The following is a 17214-nucleotide window of genomic DNA, read 5'->3' as shown; positions in this document are numbered from 1 at the left end:
TCAGTGTTTAAATGATTCCTGAGGAGAGAAGAGGGTTCATGAAGAGACGGAGACGTTCCTCCACACGTTTATTAGCCCGTTCAAACAGCGTAAAGAGATCAATGCACCACTATTAAACACAGACCGCTAATATAAAACACACAGATTACAGATGTCCTGAAAAGAAAACAGTGACTGAGAAACATGAGCAATGCCTGTTTTATACAACATAAAGCAAATAAAGCTCTCCTGCGTTTAATAGTGGCTCTATGATGAGGATGATGATGATGATGATGATGATGAGCAGGTCTACAGCGACTCACATCCGCTAACGCTCACACACACATCGTGTGTAAAGTCAACACAAAATAAATTAACCGCCAGCAGAACTCCCGCTGGATATGAGCGTGAGAGTCCCGACCTATGACCCCACGCGGGTGGTGGTGGTCTTCCTGTCGGAGAAGAAGCTCCGGAGCAGCAGCACCTGACTGATGCTCACCACCAGCAGGATGAAGGCCTCGCCCACGGACCAGAAGGCCACGCGGGTGTTGAGGTCCTCGGCCCGGCTCCGGCCCTGAGCCTCGCGCAGCCGGAAGTGAGTCTGGTAGTCGATCACAGACTTCAGGGCCTCGTGGATGGAGACGCAGGCCGACTCCATCTGAAACACAGCAGCAGATCACATGATCACCTCAGGTCACTGAGAGTGTGTGTGTGTGTGTGTGTGTGTGTGTGTGTGTGTGTGTGTGTGTGTGTGTGTGTGTGTGTGTGTGTTCTTGTTTTTCTATCCCGGTGGGGACTTCAACCTGAATGCACACAGACTCGTGGGGACTCGTGTCACCGTGGGGACCTAAATTGAGGTCCCCACGGGCAAAGCCCCTTAGGCACCTCCCAGACAGTGTCTAGACACGCCCCATGCAGTTTTTTCTGAAGTCCCCATGAAGACCGTTTTCAAGACAAAAATCTGTGTGAGTGTGTATCTATGCGCCCCTGGTGGTCACACAGAGTATTGCCGTCCCCACGAGTCACATTGTTCTGGAAAAGTGTGAAACTCTCTAGCGCCCTATCGGGGGTGTTGGTCAATAATAAAATTAAACTATTTTCACTAAAGTGAGATAAGTTAATAGGGTTTTTATTTTTATATATTTCTACTAGATATTAGTATACTATTTAGTTATTTATATTACTTTATAAAATAAACAGAATTAAATAAATGTACTGTTGATACACTAGAATGAAAATTCTGGATAGACTGAGCCACAAACAGAATATTATTTTTTTTAATTTAGCAAATTCTTTGCTATATTTCCTCATAAGGAATCAAATGATTAGAATATAACAGATCTGTTAAAAATGCCATTTATGTAATTTATCAAGGATCTTTCTATATTCATATACTCATTATTGATGACAATAGGAAAGAAATCAAACGAGGTTGGCCAGCTCCAGGGTTTCAGTCTCGCCTCTGCGTGGACTGTTGTATGGGGGGATTATCTACTAAATCAATTCATTGTCAGTTTAGGTTAAAAACACTCCAAAGTGATTTTGTTAAAGTAATTATAATACATTATTATATCATTCCTCTTATATGTAATTATCATTTAATTCTAATCTAATTAAATCATGATCAGTAAATGATAATACAGTTTTTCCACTCTGGGGTACCCTTCTGACAGAGCCTTTCTGCATACATTACACAGAATCAAAGAGTTCACTTTCAACAGATCACTAATAAACTTGAAAAAAAAAAAAAAATATATATATATATATATATATATATATATATATATATTAACAGGCCCTGACAATATACAATCTCTGTTTCTAAAATTGGCAGCTGCTGTTATTTCTAATCTTCTGGCTTTCTTTAAATATATCACTACATACAAATAGGATTCAACATATTTTGGTCTGTTTTTGTAATTCCTTTGCACAAACGGTGTGATATTTGATAACTACAGACATTCTCTGTGCTCTCTCAAAAACCTTAAAAGTGAACTACTAACACACTATTTTTATGCCTTTATTTTCTGGTAAATGCTAGCCGCTAGGCTAACAGAGCAGCACATGACACCCTCATACCTCATATCTCACAGTTTATCAGTAGTCTTCCACACCCTGTGCTTTACTAGATGCTCTGAGCTAACAGAGAGAGACTGACACTGCTTTAGCAGGACTCTCAGCAGAAGAGCGCTCAATGTGGGAGAACGGGCCAGACACAGCTCTTCTCATGAAGCTAAAGGAAGTGGACAGCACAGAGTGAGAGATAAACAGATGTAGAAATACTGATCCAGCATCCAGATGTGCTGCTAGTAAAGCAGAAGTGGGGCAATGATCGCTAGCTAAGAACATGGCTAATGCCCCTGTGATGCTGAGGTAAGCATGTGCCAGCGTCTGCGCTCCCGTTCCCAGTGTCACAGCAGGAGCAGCAGGAACAGCTAAAGGCCACAGTGGAGGACTGACCATCACCAGCAGTCGTGTTAGCAGAGCAGCTAATAGAGCCAGCAGGGCATGAAGCAGAGGTGCTGTCAGCATCTGGATGTGGTGGACTAGTACCTCTCCCTAACCCTAACCCTAACCCTAACCCTAACCCTCGATGTGGTGGACCAGTACCTCTCCCTAAACCTAACTCTAACCCTAACCCTGGATGTGGTGGACCAGTACCTCTCCCTAACCCTAACTCTAACCCTAACCCTAACTCTAGCTGCACATTGACCTCTGGGTCCAGATGTTGGTGACCACAGGTGCTAAATCATTATGGCTACTCTGACAAGGTGAACTCAGATCCTGGAAATGATGAGCACTGTGTCATAATCACTAGTCTAACACACACCAGTGTATGCACGTACATGTATGCAGTACACATGCAAACGTAAATGTGTACAACACACTCTTATTTCTGTTTAAGTTAGTACGTGTTATTGTAAATAGTTTCATGTAATTGTGGGAGAATCTGAACCAGTGGCTGAGCCAGAAGCGTGTCCCAGTGTGGAGAAACCGCATCATCGTTTGATTTATTTTTACTATGTGTTATTCTTACCATAAATTAAATCACGTTATAGTATTTATAACTAGAATTGACAGTTAATTTATGTAGTTTGCAAATAAATTCTTTCTCCATTCTCCTCTACCTGGCGAACTGCTGATTAGGTGAGCGCATTTACATTTACATTTATTAATTTAGCAGACGCTTTTATCCAGAGCGACTTACAAATGAGGAATTCAACAAGCAGTGTGTCTGGAGAGAAAGCAGTAGCAAGAGAAGTGCTAGCAATACATGGTTTCAGTCATTGTCTTGAACAGTAAAACCAAGGAGAGCACTTTTTGTGAAGATGTTTGTTGTTATTTTAACAGTCATGAGGAGAATGATCAGTTAAAGAGTTTCAGGATCAGTGTAGACAGTTTCTAAAGGACGTTAGCGTGTGTGGAGGCCTCGTATCCATAGTGTGGTCTCACTGAAGACAAGCCTTACTTCTTTCAAACCTATTTTATTTATTTGATGTCCTCTCAGAGGGTAAAAATAATATATGTTCTGTTGATTACAAGGTCTTGGAATAGTTATTATTATTTTTTTTATGAATGTCAATCTTTTTGTGAGTTGTTTAATAGTTCCAAATTGGTTCCATTCATTAATGTGTTGTTTTTTAATATTACATTTAATGTCTTTTAACATCTACATTCTGTCATTTTATTTGTACTTTAAAAAAAAACATTATATCTGAATTTGAGCAGAAAATGTATTTCTTTTATAACAGCATATATCCTATACACTATATTATCAGAGCATATAAGTGCATACATCATTTTTTTAAAAGAATACAAAAACCGCACAAGAAAAAATAAAAAGCGCGGGTAATAAACATAGCTATATATATATAGTGCGCCGAGCGAGTGTCAGTAATGGCTGACCCAGATCACACAGAACCTGAGGTTCGAGTCCCCACCGTGACCGTCCCCTCCCCCACTCTCCTGGGTCTCACACCTGCGACACACTCAGAGGCTCGAGAGGCAGGGATGCGACGGACGCGGCGAGACACGGAGGAGGCAAGATGTCCGACGAAAAGGTAAGTTTTTGACTTCTTGTACAAGGTTCTCAAAATAATATGGTGCTGTTTATTTAACTTGCATATTGTTTGCACATATATCGTAACGTAAATGTCACGTCATTTTATTTTCTATAGCGCTTTTCACATTAATCATATCTCAAAGCAGCTTTGCAGAAAGTATAGATTAATGTACCAAAATGAAAATATTGATAGTCTAATAATAATATATCCATTAGGGCTTTAGATTCCTAAGAGTCTTAAGCTCATGTTTTAAGGCCACAGATAGGATTGCATAGGTGACTGCATGTTTAGCGGTAATCCGCTTTTAAACTTCGCCTAATTTTAAAATGTTGTTGTCTTTATGTAACTTCTGAACTATATATTTTGCGTCCCTGTTACTTCACCTAGATTAGCTCACTGTTGATAACATTAATGTAAGATGGCCAGGAGTTGGATCTTTTGCGGCCTACAGGAGTCTGAGGCCAGGCCTGAGATTCATGCGTTTTATCACTATAAACATCAATAATGGGTTTACAAAAGCAAGAGGGAAGTTTAATAAATTTAGGACAAGTTTTTCTACTTCTGTAATGCAGTTTTCAAGACCAGACAATAAATGGCATTTATTTTCAGTCAAAATGAAATTGTTTTGGTTTATGTTACAATGTCAATTTCTTTAATATATTGCCAAATTGTACCATTGCAGTTTTAAATACAGTGTAATGTGATGTTTGACCATGATGTCTGACTGTCTATGACACTTGTGCTTGCAGACTAAAGTTACGAATGGCAGCTCTGGATGCACAGGTGAGATAATGAGAAGATAGTAGGCTACAAAACACATTTTACTCATTTGTGGTATGTCAAATTGTAGAGCGTCACTTATTGCTTAAAATAGCCTAATTCTTAAAGCTTATATATGTAGCTTAATGAGCCAGAGTAACCAAGGTTTTTAAAAGCACAACCTTGGAGAAAAAGAAATATCCAACATAGCCCCCCATGCGCCCTTCAGTCTCTTGCAACACCATGCCAAGTTCATGGATGTGCATGAAATTCAATATTTTAATCTGCTATCTTTTGTTTATAGGTAAATAATGTTTTAATTAATAACCGGTCAGTTTAAAAAGAAGTTTAGAGACCACTACATTATCACAAAGTAATTAAGGGATGATTGTAGTAATTAATACAATCTAAAGTTGATTTTTGTAAACTTAAATTTTTTGTTATAACTTGATCTGTACATTTTCTTTATGGTTTAATTAAAAAAGAAAACAGATCATTTGTTAGAAATCAAGGCAAGTAGGTGATTAGCCTATATCTGCTTATTTTAGTGAAAAAGTTCATTTAAAAAAACATTTCAGTATTTTTACTTTTTTGTTAAACATTTGAAACGCTTTCAAAGGACAGAAGATTTGGTATTGTGGCATTAAACAATATAAATATGTCTAGCCATATGATCATCATGTTATTGTGAAACCAAAAGTGTACTTTTCGTGTTCAATATAAAGATAAAAAATACCTCGCTGATATCTAAAAAAAAGTACTTTTAAATGCATTCATCGTTGGTGAAAATTTATTTCTGATGGCTAAATAAATTTGGGCAATTACCCCTAAACTCTGACACGTTAGTAATGGTTCAGTAACTGGACATTGATATTATTACTTAACTGTACGTGTCGAGTAAATACAACATGTTGTCCTGTGTACTGTCAATTTCAGTGGATACTGTAGTTAAGTTTGTTTTGTTGTAATTTTTTATCATTGTATGAAATTAAAAGTGACAGTTCACATTAAATTTGTGGTAACTACAGGTTTTGCTAAATTGGTGTCATTGATATCGTCCTTATTTTGATACTTGGAAATGATCAGCTGGAACTCCATTGTTGGTTATAGACATTGGTTGAATGTAGCTGTTTAAAAAATATTTTGTTCGCTACTTGTTAATTTTACCTGTATGTTTACTGTGTTTTATAGAGAGAGTACTGATGGACAGTGATGGATCTGACTCTGAAAATGAGACTGGAAATGGTGCTTCAGATTCAGCAGGTATGTAGTCAGCTACTGAAAGGGAATGATGGGAAAGCTAGAAAAGGCTTGAATATTATTGGAAGAAAATTTTTAATTGTGGTTACTGTAGACATGTGCCGGTATTCGTTAATGCGATAAACCGCGGTAATGAATATGCACAATATTGTTATCGCGGGCACTTCAAAATACCGTGAAAAATAATAGATCAGAATTTAGATTTATAGAACGTGCATTATCTTATTTTCCATCAACCGCTTAAACACTGCGTATATGCTTCGCGAAACGTGCGCACTGATGTTGTTTTAGAGAAAGGACCACAGGTGCTTAGGAGGCTATAGTTCTCGCCCTGGAGCGTCGGTCAGAACGCAGGACAATCTTCGGACAATACTGAATTATCTTCGGCAGCACAGACATACATTACACACTGGTTACAGATGCAGACTTGAATGAAGTAGTTGCCTCTCAGTTCAGATTAACAGGAATGGTATGTTTACATCAGGTATTGAAGGGTATGAATGCAGTGTAGTGTATGTAGTGTAGCTGAAACAAAAAAACAAACAATAATAAATATAACATTGTATAAAGTAATATTATAGATGAAGTCTATCCATCAGCTTAGCATTATATCTAACACAGTACACCAATTTAAACATGTGAATTATAACATGTGAGTCACCATTCCTTAACATAATCGCTACAGAACAAATAATGTAAAAGTAATGTAAACAATAATGATATATCTGTTTGTATAATACAAACACAAAACTGAAATCAGTTACAAATAACATGCATCAGCATTCTACAATGACGTTCACTCTATGTTAACTACACGGCATGACTCGTCATTTCTCTCGAGTGGATTTATGACCTCGAGCAGCATACGAGGACCAGCGAGCAGCATACAAGAGGCACGGCAAGAGCGCGCAAGTGTTTTTTCTAGAATACTCTGTTCTCCTGTTATTTCAGTGCTGCATTTTAGTCAAGGTAAGCCCATCTTCGATTCGTTCGAAGCGTTCAGCTCTCGTGTTCAGCCTCCTCGTGTGAAGACCGACTCGGGTAAAGACCATCGACTCTACCTGCGCGACTCCACCAAACAAGGACACTAGAAAGGCACTTAAGTATCTCCTTTTCCATTTTCCTTCCCTCTTTTTATCTTATTGTTCACCTTAATCAACATGTGCTTTCAATACATTCCTGTTATCTCTCGGCAACGCCCTTTCATCACGCGCAAAAGGCAGCGCAATACTGCCAATCTGCGTCCCATTCTCTCATCCGCACACACTCCTCTCTCTCTTTCCGTTGGTCTATGGAATTGTCAGTCAGCAGTCAATAAAGCTGACTTCATTCCAGCCTTTGCATCTCATTCTACTCTTAATATCTTGGGCTTGACTGAGACCTGGATTCGTCCAGAAGACTCAGCAACCCCCGCTGCTCTCTCTAGCAATTTCTCCTTCTCTCACTCCCCTCGCCAGTCTGGGAGAGGTGGGGTGTTCAGGGCTTCTCGTTTCTAACAATTGCAAATACTCCACGCTCTCTTCTCTATGCAACAACAACTCATTTGAATATCATGCTATTACACTTACAACTCCCATTAAGATCCATATTGTAGTCATTTATCGACCCCCAGGTCAGCTGGGTAACTTTGTAGATGAGCTGGATGTGCTGCTGTCCACTTTCCCTGAGGACGGCACCCCACTTCTAGTCCTCGGTGCCTTCAACATCCATCTCGAAAAGCCGCATGCAACAGACTTCATCTCTCTCCTAGCCTCTTTCGATCTCAAACGACTCATCACCTCAGGTACTCACAAATCAGGCAACCAACTGGACCTGGTTTACACACGCAACTGCATCACAGACAACATTTTGGTGAGACCTCTCCATGTTTCAGATCATTTCCTCATTACTTTCAGTCTACAACTCTCAACCCTGCACCACCACCCCCACCACCATTCACTTTCAGACGAAACCTGCGCTCACTTTCCCCTCACAATTCTCATCTCTGGATGTGAATACCGCAACAGACACCTTATGCTCCACTCTAACCTCTTCTCTAGACAATATCTGCCCTCTCTCCTCCAGGCCAGCACGCGCTACTCCCTCCAACCCCTGGTTGTCTGAGGTTCTTCGTGAACACCGGACCGAACTCAGGGCAGCAGAGAGGAAATGGAACAAATCAAAAGACTCATCTGACCTGAGTATGTATCAATCTCTCCTCTCTTCCTTTTCTGTTGATGTTCATGCTGCAAAATCTTCATACTTCCACAACAAGATCAACAGCTCCTCCAACACACGATCACTCTTCAAGACATTCAACTCTCTCCTCTGTCCACCTCCACCACCACCCGCCTCCTCCTTAACTGCTGACGATTTTGCGAACTTCTTCACCAACAAAACAACAACTATCAGCAGTCAGTTCTCAGCTCCACACACACAGGAACCCAGACCGACCCCTTCCACAGCCAATATCCCTCTGTCCTCCTTTTCTTCGCTAACCGAGTAAGAAGTATCTACACTTCTCCTCTCCAGTCATCCTACCACCTGCCCTCTAGACCCCATCCCCTCACACCTTCTACAAGCCATCTCTCCCACACTTCTACCATCACTCACACACATCATCAACTCATCCCTCCATACTGGCACTTTCCCCACAGCATTCAAGCAGGCTCGGTTTACCCCACTGCTTAAAAAACCAACGCTAAACTCATCATTTGTAGAGAATTACAGACCTATCTCTCTCCTACCATTCATTGCGAAGACACTTGAAAGAGCTGTTTTCAACCAAGTAACATCCTTTTTGTCTCTAAACAACCAGCTGGATGTCAACCAATCTGGCTTCAAGAAAGGGCATTCAACTGAGACTGCATTACTGTCAGTCACAGAAGCCCTACGGATCGCAAAAGCTGCTTCCAAATCTTCAGTCCTCATTCTCCTGGATCTGTCTGCTGCCTTCGACACTGTGAATCATCAGATCCTTATGTCCAGCCTCTCATCACTGGGCATCACAGGAACTTCACTCCACTGGTTTGAGTCCTATCTCACAGGTAGGTCCTTCAAGGTCGCATGGAGAGGCGAGGTATCCAGAGCACATCAACTGACCACAGGGGTTCCCCAGGGTTCAGTTCTTGGTCCCCTCCTCTTCTCCATCTACACCACATCACTGGGACACATCATACAGGCACACGGCTTCTCCTACCACTGCTATGCTGATGACACACAGCTCTTCCTCTCGTTTCAACCAGATGATCCCACAGTAGCTGCACGGGTCTCAAGCAGTCAGGCGGACATCTCCACATGGATGAAGGAACATCACCTGCAGCTCAACCTGGCAAAGACTGAGCTTCTCGTCCTCCCTGCCAATCCGTCTCTACAGCACGACTTCACCATCCAGCTAGATTCATCATCAATCACCCCATCAAGGTCGGTCAGAAATCTTGGAGTAACGTTTGATGACCAGCTGACCTTCACAGATCACATTTCAAAGACAGCTCAATCATGCAGGTTTGCACTGCACAACATCAGGAAGATCAGGTCTTTCCTAACTGAGCATGCAACACAACTTCTCGTCCAGGCCCTGGTCATCTCTAGGCTTGACTACTGCAATGCTCTTCTGGCCGGACTTCCAGCATGTGCAACCAAACCCCTACAGATGATCCAGAACGCTGCAGCTCATCTTGTCTTCAACGAGCCCAAGAGGGCCCACGTCACTCCTCTGTTCATCTCTCTGCACTGGCTACCTCTCGCTGCTCGCATCAAGTTCAAGGCATTGACGCTTGCTTACAGATCTATCACAGGCTCAGCTCCCTCCTACTTTCACTCACTCCTACGAGTCTACATCCCTACCAGACGCCTACGATCGGTCAACGAGCGACGTCTCGTGGTTCCATCACAGAAAGCCACAAAATCACTTTCCAGAACATTCTCATTCACAGTTCCATGCTGGTGGAACGCTCTCCCACCCCCATCCGGAATGCAGAATCCCTGAAAACATTCAAAAGACAGCTGAAAACCTATCTATTCCGTGAGCACTTAACCTCATAAAAAAAAAAAAAAAATCCTTTCCCTTTTGAAACATCACTAATCAGGCTTATGCTACTCTGAATAATGCCTGAACTTCATATTTTGAGCACTTCTTGCGTTGTTGTGGTTTTTCCCTCTTCATGATGACTCGCTTAATTTAGTCCTAATTTGTAAGTCGCTTTGGATAAAAGCGTTTGCTAAATGACTAAATGTAAATGTAAAATGTAAATACTCGATTATTCCTAGATATTTACATATATAATCAATCTTAAACAAGTAAAGAATAGATGAAACTCACTTTTCTCGCAAGGACGTACACAGTTATTATTGTTCAACACGAACACCGCACCGTGACTTCTATAACAGTCTTCCTGAGGAGAGCGCAGCTGTTATTCTTCACGCGCATTTCACGTGCGCGATCATTTCCCGCGCATCCACTAATAGCCACTAGTTGGCACCTTTGTGCTACCTTTGTAACAGCCACCCCCACATCTGCAGTGTAAATGTGTTCCAATTGACTGTTAATCCTCCTTGGGCAATTCAGGCAGCTGAATTAGCTTTACCACAGGTCTGATGAAACTCTTGTCATTAACCTTTACCTCAGCGGCTCTCACATGCCCATCAGTGCTTGGAAACACCTTTACCACCCTGCCTACTAACCATAGAGCCCTTGGTAATTGGTTATCAACCATCATTACAACAGACCCCTCAGTAATATCCTCGGTAGTCCTTTGCCATTTTTGCCTGAGCTGAAGACCAGGTAAGTAGTAGCGGATGAACTTGGCCCAGAAATTATCCACCAGTATCTGACTTTGTCTCCACCGTCTGCGACTTAGGCGTTCAGAATCTTGATAGACAACTTGCGGCAATGAACTACTGGGCCGCCCCATCAAAAGATGATTTGGTGTTATTGGGTCAACATCTGAGATGTTAGCTGACACATACCCCAACGGTTTGGAATTCAAGATTGCCTCCACTTCAATTAAAACCGTTCTCAGTACTTCCTCAGGAATGCTTTGTGCTCCAATTGTGGTGCTAAGTGCTGCTTTTACAGAGCGAATCTCTCACTCCCACACTCCTCCAAAGTGTGGAGCTGCTGGAGGATTAAAATGGAAGTTGATCTGATGTTTTGCCAGTAACCTTTGCAGGTTAGAATTCATGACAGTGAAAGCCTCTCTCAACTCTTTCTCTCCCCCTCTGAAATTTGTCCCCTGATCAGAGTAAAGTTCAGCAGGGGTACCACGACGTGCTGTAAACCTCTGTACTGCCATCAAGAAGGCATCTGTGTCGATAGAGGTAAGTACATCAAGGCCCAAAGCAGTCCATCCCAGTGGAATAGAACGCTGGCTTGAACAAACGCAGTCGTGCAGGAGGCAAGTCAGCCATCTTCGGTGAAACAGGTTTGGATCTTAACTTCCGGCACTCCAGACAAGCATATTGATGCTTCCTAACAGCCTCACGCCCTCTCAATATCCAGTACAACCGTCGGAGTTCAGCAAAGACTCGCTCTGGTCCAGGATGGCATAATCTCTGGTCGAAATCCTGGATTAACAGTTCGGTGATGCAGTGGCTCGGATCCAGCACAATAGGATGTTTGAAGTTAGTTTCCAAATCCTCTGCTCTTCGGAGGCCTCCACAAACCCGAATGACCTCTTCTGTTGCATCAAACTCAGGAGCCAGAACAAGATGGCGGCTACTGGAAGGAACTGGTTTATTGGCTTTGAGAAGGTTATAGTCCTCTAGGAAACTGTCGAGCTGGGACTGTTTAAGGAGGAGGGAGACTGCCTGCTGATAAGTTCTTGCACTAGATGGAGCAGCTTGCTCCGCTTTCTCCTGCTGAAGGGTGCTTGCTGTGGCCTCCACTAGTTCACTCCATGTAGCACACCTGGTGGGTAAGGGACATACCTATCAGAACTTGAAATGTAATGGCAGAACAAGGAACGTCGTAGCTCTGTAGGATCTTCTCCAACTGTCCCTGCTGGAGCTTCTGGCCACTCATCAGGGGTTCGTTAAAGGAAAGATGGACCTTGACACCACCTATTCGGTTTTGCTAGTTCCACCAAGGATTTACCTGCCAAGGATTTACCATGCCTCATGATCCCCTCGCTTGATGTCAGGAGCATCCATGACCTGTGCTATCCTTTTAAGTGCTAACTGATGCGGCTGACCAAACCTCTCATTTAAGGCTGTCATTGCGTCAGAATGTGGAGTGACAGAGTTCAGGTAAGAGTCAGCGATAAAGGAGGCTTCCTCTAATTCAAGATGGTCTACCAATATTTAAAGAGCTCGGTAGCATTAGATTCTCCAATGACATCTTCAGCCTGGCGAACTCCGCAGGGTCTCGTTGAATCAACATGGGAATTCGTGGTTTGGGACCTAGATAGTTTCTCCTGTACTGGCAGCGATGAGGGAAAGATCTCATAAGGCTGGTGTTGTGGCTGATTGTATGGCATTTCTGGGTGTGTAAGCCATGGGTCACTCTGCCGCACTGATTGTGGAGCATACACAGTTTGTTGCTGAGGTGGCGAAGGAACATCCAGCCAGGGTGCAGAATGAGGCGTTAAATATGGAGCAGTAGTAGGAGGGCAGGTGAGGGAATGATATGTTGGACTGCCCTGACCCTGAGAATTGTATGGTGTGGGGTTTGTCATGATATCCCCTCTGTGAGGCCTGAATGATTGATTATGGAATGCATTTCCTTTGACTGGAGCATGCTGTCCAAAATAGGGCTGTGCTACTAATCTCTCTGCTGCTAGTTTCACTGGGATTGAATAACTAACAGAAGTAACGTAAGTGACTGGGAATGCATGGTCTTTCCTAGCTCTATAAGGGACATCGTCACATACTGGAGGTGGTGGTTCAGGCCATGACTCATCCTCTTGAGGACTGTCCACTGTCGTTTTAGGTCTCTGTGGTGTTAGATGGGTAACTGAATGGGACTCAGCCAAGGACGCCGCTGATACCTGGGTACGGAGTGGTGAGACTTGGGGTGTTGCAGAGAAGGAAGCTGATGAGTGAGAAGGGTGTGAAAGTGGCTGCCTTGCTTTAGGAAAAGAGGCTCGGTCATCTCTCAGTGATAGGTGAGTATCTGCACTTTAGGTTTCCTCCAAAGTCCCACGGTATTTGGATAACACATGATGGCGCACTTGATCACGGAAACTTTGTATGAGATTATTGTCTTGGCCAATTTGAGCTTGAATGTTCTCTAATTCAGTATAAAAGGCTCCCCACTCATCTCTTTCTACATACCGACTTCCAGGTCTGGCCACTGCTGAACCTGCTTTGTACCTCGTTCTGGCAGTTTCATCACTCCCTGCATTGAACTCCTCTTCGAGTCTAAATGTAGTCTGTGCTGCAGTATCTTCTGTATTAGAGGAAGTCAGTTCTCTGTGGCCTATAATATTCACTTGGTAGTCTGACAAATAGACCTCTTTTGCCCCGACGTCACAGTTACGTCACGGCGCTAGCTGGAGGCAAAACAAACGGAAAACTGGAGGCGGCCAATACAAACCAACACAGATTCGGCTACATAATAAGGAGCTTAAATTATTATTTTTATTATTAAATGTCATCTTGTTGTGTTGTTGGGTGCAAGAATCGATGAAAAATGAGTATGCTGTATCTGGAATTTTTATTTATAGAAAATATCCACATCTTTAAAATTGCACAGTAATATGTCACTCTTTACATTGTCGTCTTCTTGGCGCTTGCTAGGCAGAACTGCGGATCGTACACACAAATCTTTACATGACCATTCAGCACATAGTTATAGGCATCTAAAGATTTATATGTCCTCAGTTTCTCGTTACCCTCAGTTTCTCTATCGGGTAGGTGTAGAAGTCAGGCCACTCAACTGTTGGTAGCGTTAACGTTAATCCTGTCAGATCGTCCATTGACTGAGCGCGTGTACGGTCATCTGTTTCCGTCCGTTAAAATTAACTTTTGCAAATAACAATTGCGGTCCTGGACAGTGAGTGACCTTGCACATTAAGATAAAATTGGATTTTCTCCAGTCATTGTTAAAAAAACAAGCTATCAAACTGGCAAACTAACGTTAGTGAAGCGGCCAGAGGGATCTTTCTGCCTCCAGCTAAGCCCCGGCCACACAAATACGTCACTATGTTTACCAACTGTAAAAGGGTCTATAGGCCGGCAGTCTGACTTGCCGTTTTGGACGCACAGATTCTGAAAGGGCTTCACTCATTCCTTTAGAAGTAGCCATTCTAAACCAAGGTAAGCACTGATATCCGGCTCATTTTTCACACGCTCTCACGCCACACATCCATTTTCTCACGCAGAGAAAAATCGCGGAGCAAAGAGGACACTGACACTAACCCTAACTAGACAGAGCAGGTTACTTATGATTAGGGGTGGTTAATCTGTCTGATTTCCCAATTCGATTCGATTACGATTATTGAAGTCCCGATTCGATTACAGTCGATTTTCGATTATTAACGATTCTCGATTAGCGATTATTGATTTTCCAGTTCACAACAGTAAACGAAAATACACTACAAAGTGATTGCAGTATTAAAAAAAGTCAGCTGCTGAATTACTTAACTCTTTTATTGAGTAACAACTCAAAGCACTTTCTGTGTCGTGTAGTTCAGAATTATTTGTATGTAGCTTATGTTCTGTAGAACACAGAAATGAATACATCACATTGTGTTGTGACTCAAGTTGAACTAAACAATAACAAATAAATGAAAGGCTTATTTCCTTTAGGAAGTAGATCAGAACCAACATACTGTAGAAACTGGACAATTTTCTTCTAGAAAGACAAGGTGTTCAGCTAAAGATATTAAATAGCAGTCCCAAACTAGCTTTTGTTAATACAATGTTGGTATGAGCCACCACAGTATTTTACAAATATAAAAAATAACACAAAGTGAAAATAAAGTGGCATTTTGGGGTTAATATTGAAACGACAGTTACCATGGTGAATACACAATACTAACAAGAACTGCTAATGAAACATGGAAACTGCTCCTGGTGAATAGAATGAAAATCATCCCTGCATGCAAATCCTTCTCAGCTAACACACGACATACTAGTAACGTGATGTATTGGTATTTTACTTTTATTTCATGACTTACTAATTTACAACGTAACAACGTTGCATGCTCGTAGTTTCCTTTGCACTTTGCACTATACAGTGAAGCGATACACGGCGCGCCCCTCCGCATTTGCGCGTGCAATTGAAGAGTGTGCGCTACGAGTACAGTATAACGGCTGACAGGACAGGAACATCCGTTTTTCTGAGGTGAAATACTTTTTATTTCAGCGTATATTGTGCTGGGTTTTCTGAAGTAGTTGTGATTCGCCTCTCATAACATAACATGCTCTAAATGCACGCAGAGTGGATTTTTTTTTTTTTTTTTTTTTTTTTATGTATTTATAAAAAATCGATTTTTGAAAATTGAATAATTGATTCATACTCGTCCATAACATACTCGCGATTAATCAATAATCGATTTTTTTCACCACCCCTACTTATGATATGAAAAAAATTCTCAGCTCTCATGTTCTGTCCATTTTATTACGAAGTTCAGACGATAAATACCGTTTTGGCACTTGTAAATGTGACTTGACAGATCGCTGTAGCGCCTCAGTTCAGGTAAACCGATCATCTGTTACGTTTTATTTAAAGATGCAGTACAACTTACCGAAAGGTATATATGCCTCATACAAAATATCGATCCATTTAGTTTTTTAGACATGGAAAGAGGTCAATAAAACTGCAGGTGAACAATTAGCCTATGTCACAGAACATTACATTTACCTCAGGAAAGCCATTTAATGACCATTGCATGTTAATTGGCTAGAAAAAATATCTATAGAGGAGTATTTTGCTAAATGTGTGCACTATATTACATTTGTATTATATTTTTACTTAAAATATACAAGAACAAGAAACATTGAGAATATGCTGCATGTTGCTTTATCTAAAAACTATGTAACTCTATTTGAGTTATTCTTTTTTTAAATGCATTTATTCAGTGAAGTTTTAGACATGCACAAAGTATTTACAGTTTAATAAATAGAAATACATGCAAAGTATCATTGTCCCAACACTCTTAAGTCTTTGTACTAGCAACTTACAACTTTGATTAAAACACCCTTAAGAAATGTAAGGAAATCTTGTTCCTCATGTTTTTGAAGTACACTCAATTAATTACATTTTATAGTGTAAATATATTATTATAAATGTATTTTTTATATATGAAAAGTGGCAATTCCTTGTGTATTATTCAATATATTGTAAAATATAATGTATTATTTCATATATTTTTCAGTATATTTACACCATATAATATATCAATCATAAATATATTAAACTATATTTTCATTTCATTTACAAGCAAAATCCTTATAACTGTGTTTTTTAAGATCTGTTGCCGTTGTTCACCGTGGGCCAATATAATTTAAGCATGGGTAAACCCCTCCCATTATGTGCAGCTTTAATTAGGTCCTATATCGTAAATGTTTCGTTTCTAAAGGCTTAAACATGTAAAAAAAGAAAAGAAAAGGGAAAAGTCCTCCTGTACAAATTTACTTCTTCAATTTCCCAAGCAGTAATTATGGTTAAGACCAATAAAACCTGAATATTTTGTCATGTTTGGCTTGGTCCATTTTCGGCCCAGGTCCATTACACATTTTAGATAGCAATATTTTTGTCAAAATATTCCTTTTTAATATAGTATCACTGTTTATATTGTTCATAGGTATCATGCTTGCAAACATGTGCCAGAATTTACAGATTTTCAACCATGCTAACTAGATTTTAGCAAAAACGTATGTATAAAACTGTAAACCAATGAGAGAAAAACTGAAGACCATGTATTTATTTGATATGTTATTCACGTTCATGTCGTGTGGGATAACAATTACTTTTATCCCAATCCCAATTACTAATATTTATTTTTATTTTCAGTATCTTCACAAAACCCACGGAGAAAGTGGTCTAAAGAAGAGATCCAGGCTGTGGAAAAACCTCTGATGGACTACATCCACTCTGGGAAGGGTCCTGGTAAAGCCCAGTGCATGGAGGACACTGGAAGGTCACCAGCAGCACTTCGGGGGAGAAGTTGTGGGGGGGGGGGTGAAATCTTATGTTAAGAATCGTATTGATGCCTTAAAGCCTTTGTTT

At 41.0% G+C, this 17214-nt stretch overlaps 1 protein-coding gene across 2 annotated transcripts in view; it reads right to left on the bottom strand.

Annotated features, from left to right (window-relative positions):
• Window positions 1–55: 55 nt before the first annotated feature.
• Window positions 56–17214, bottom strand: part of tmed7 (transmembrane p24 trafficking protein 7) — a 24184-nt gene continuing 7025 nt past the window's right edge. For both annotated transcript variants that reach the window (XM_084389061.1, XM_084389060.1), the window contains exon 4: window positions 56–637. In XM_084389061.1, coding sequence (XP_084245187.1) covers window positions 401–637 — 237 coding nt within the window. In that variant the 3' untranslated portion in view covers window positions 56–400. The remainder of the gene's footprint in view (window positions 638–17214) is intronic.

This window comes from Rutilus rutilus (genome assembly GCF_951802725.1).
Source record: "Rutilus rutilus genome assembly, chromosome: 19".
NCBI classification, from domain to species: Eukaryota; Metazoa; Chordata; class Actinopteri; order Cypriniformes; family Leuciscidae; genus Rutilus; species Rutilus rutilus.
This window is presented reverse-complemented; position numbering and strand designations above follow the sequence as displayed.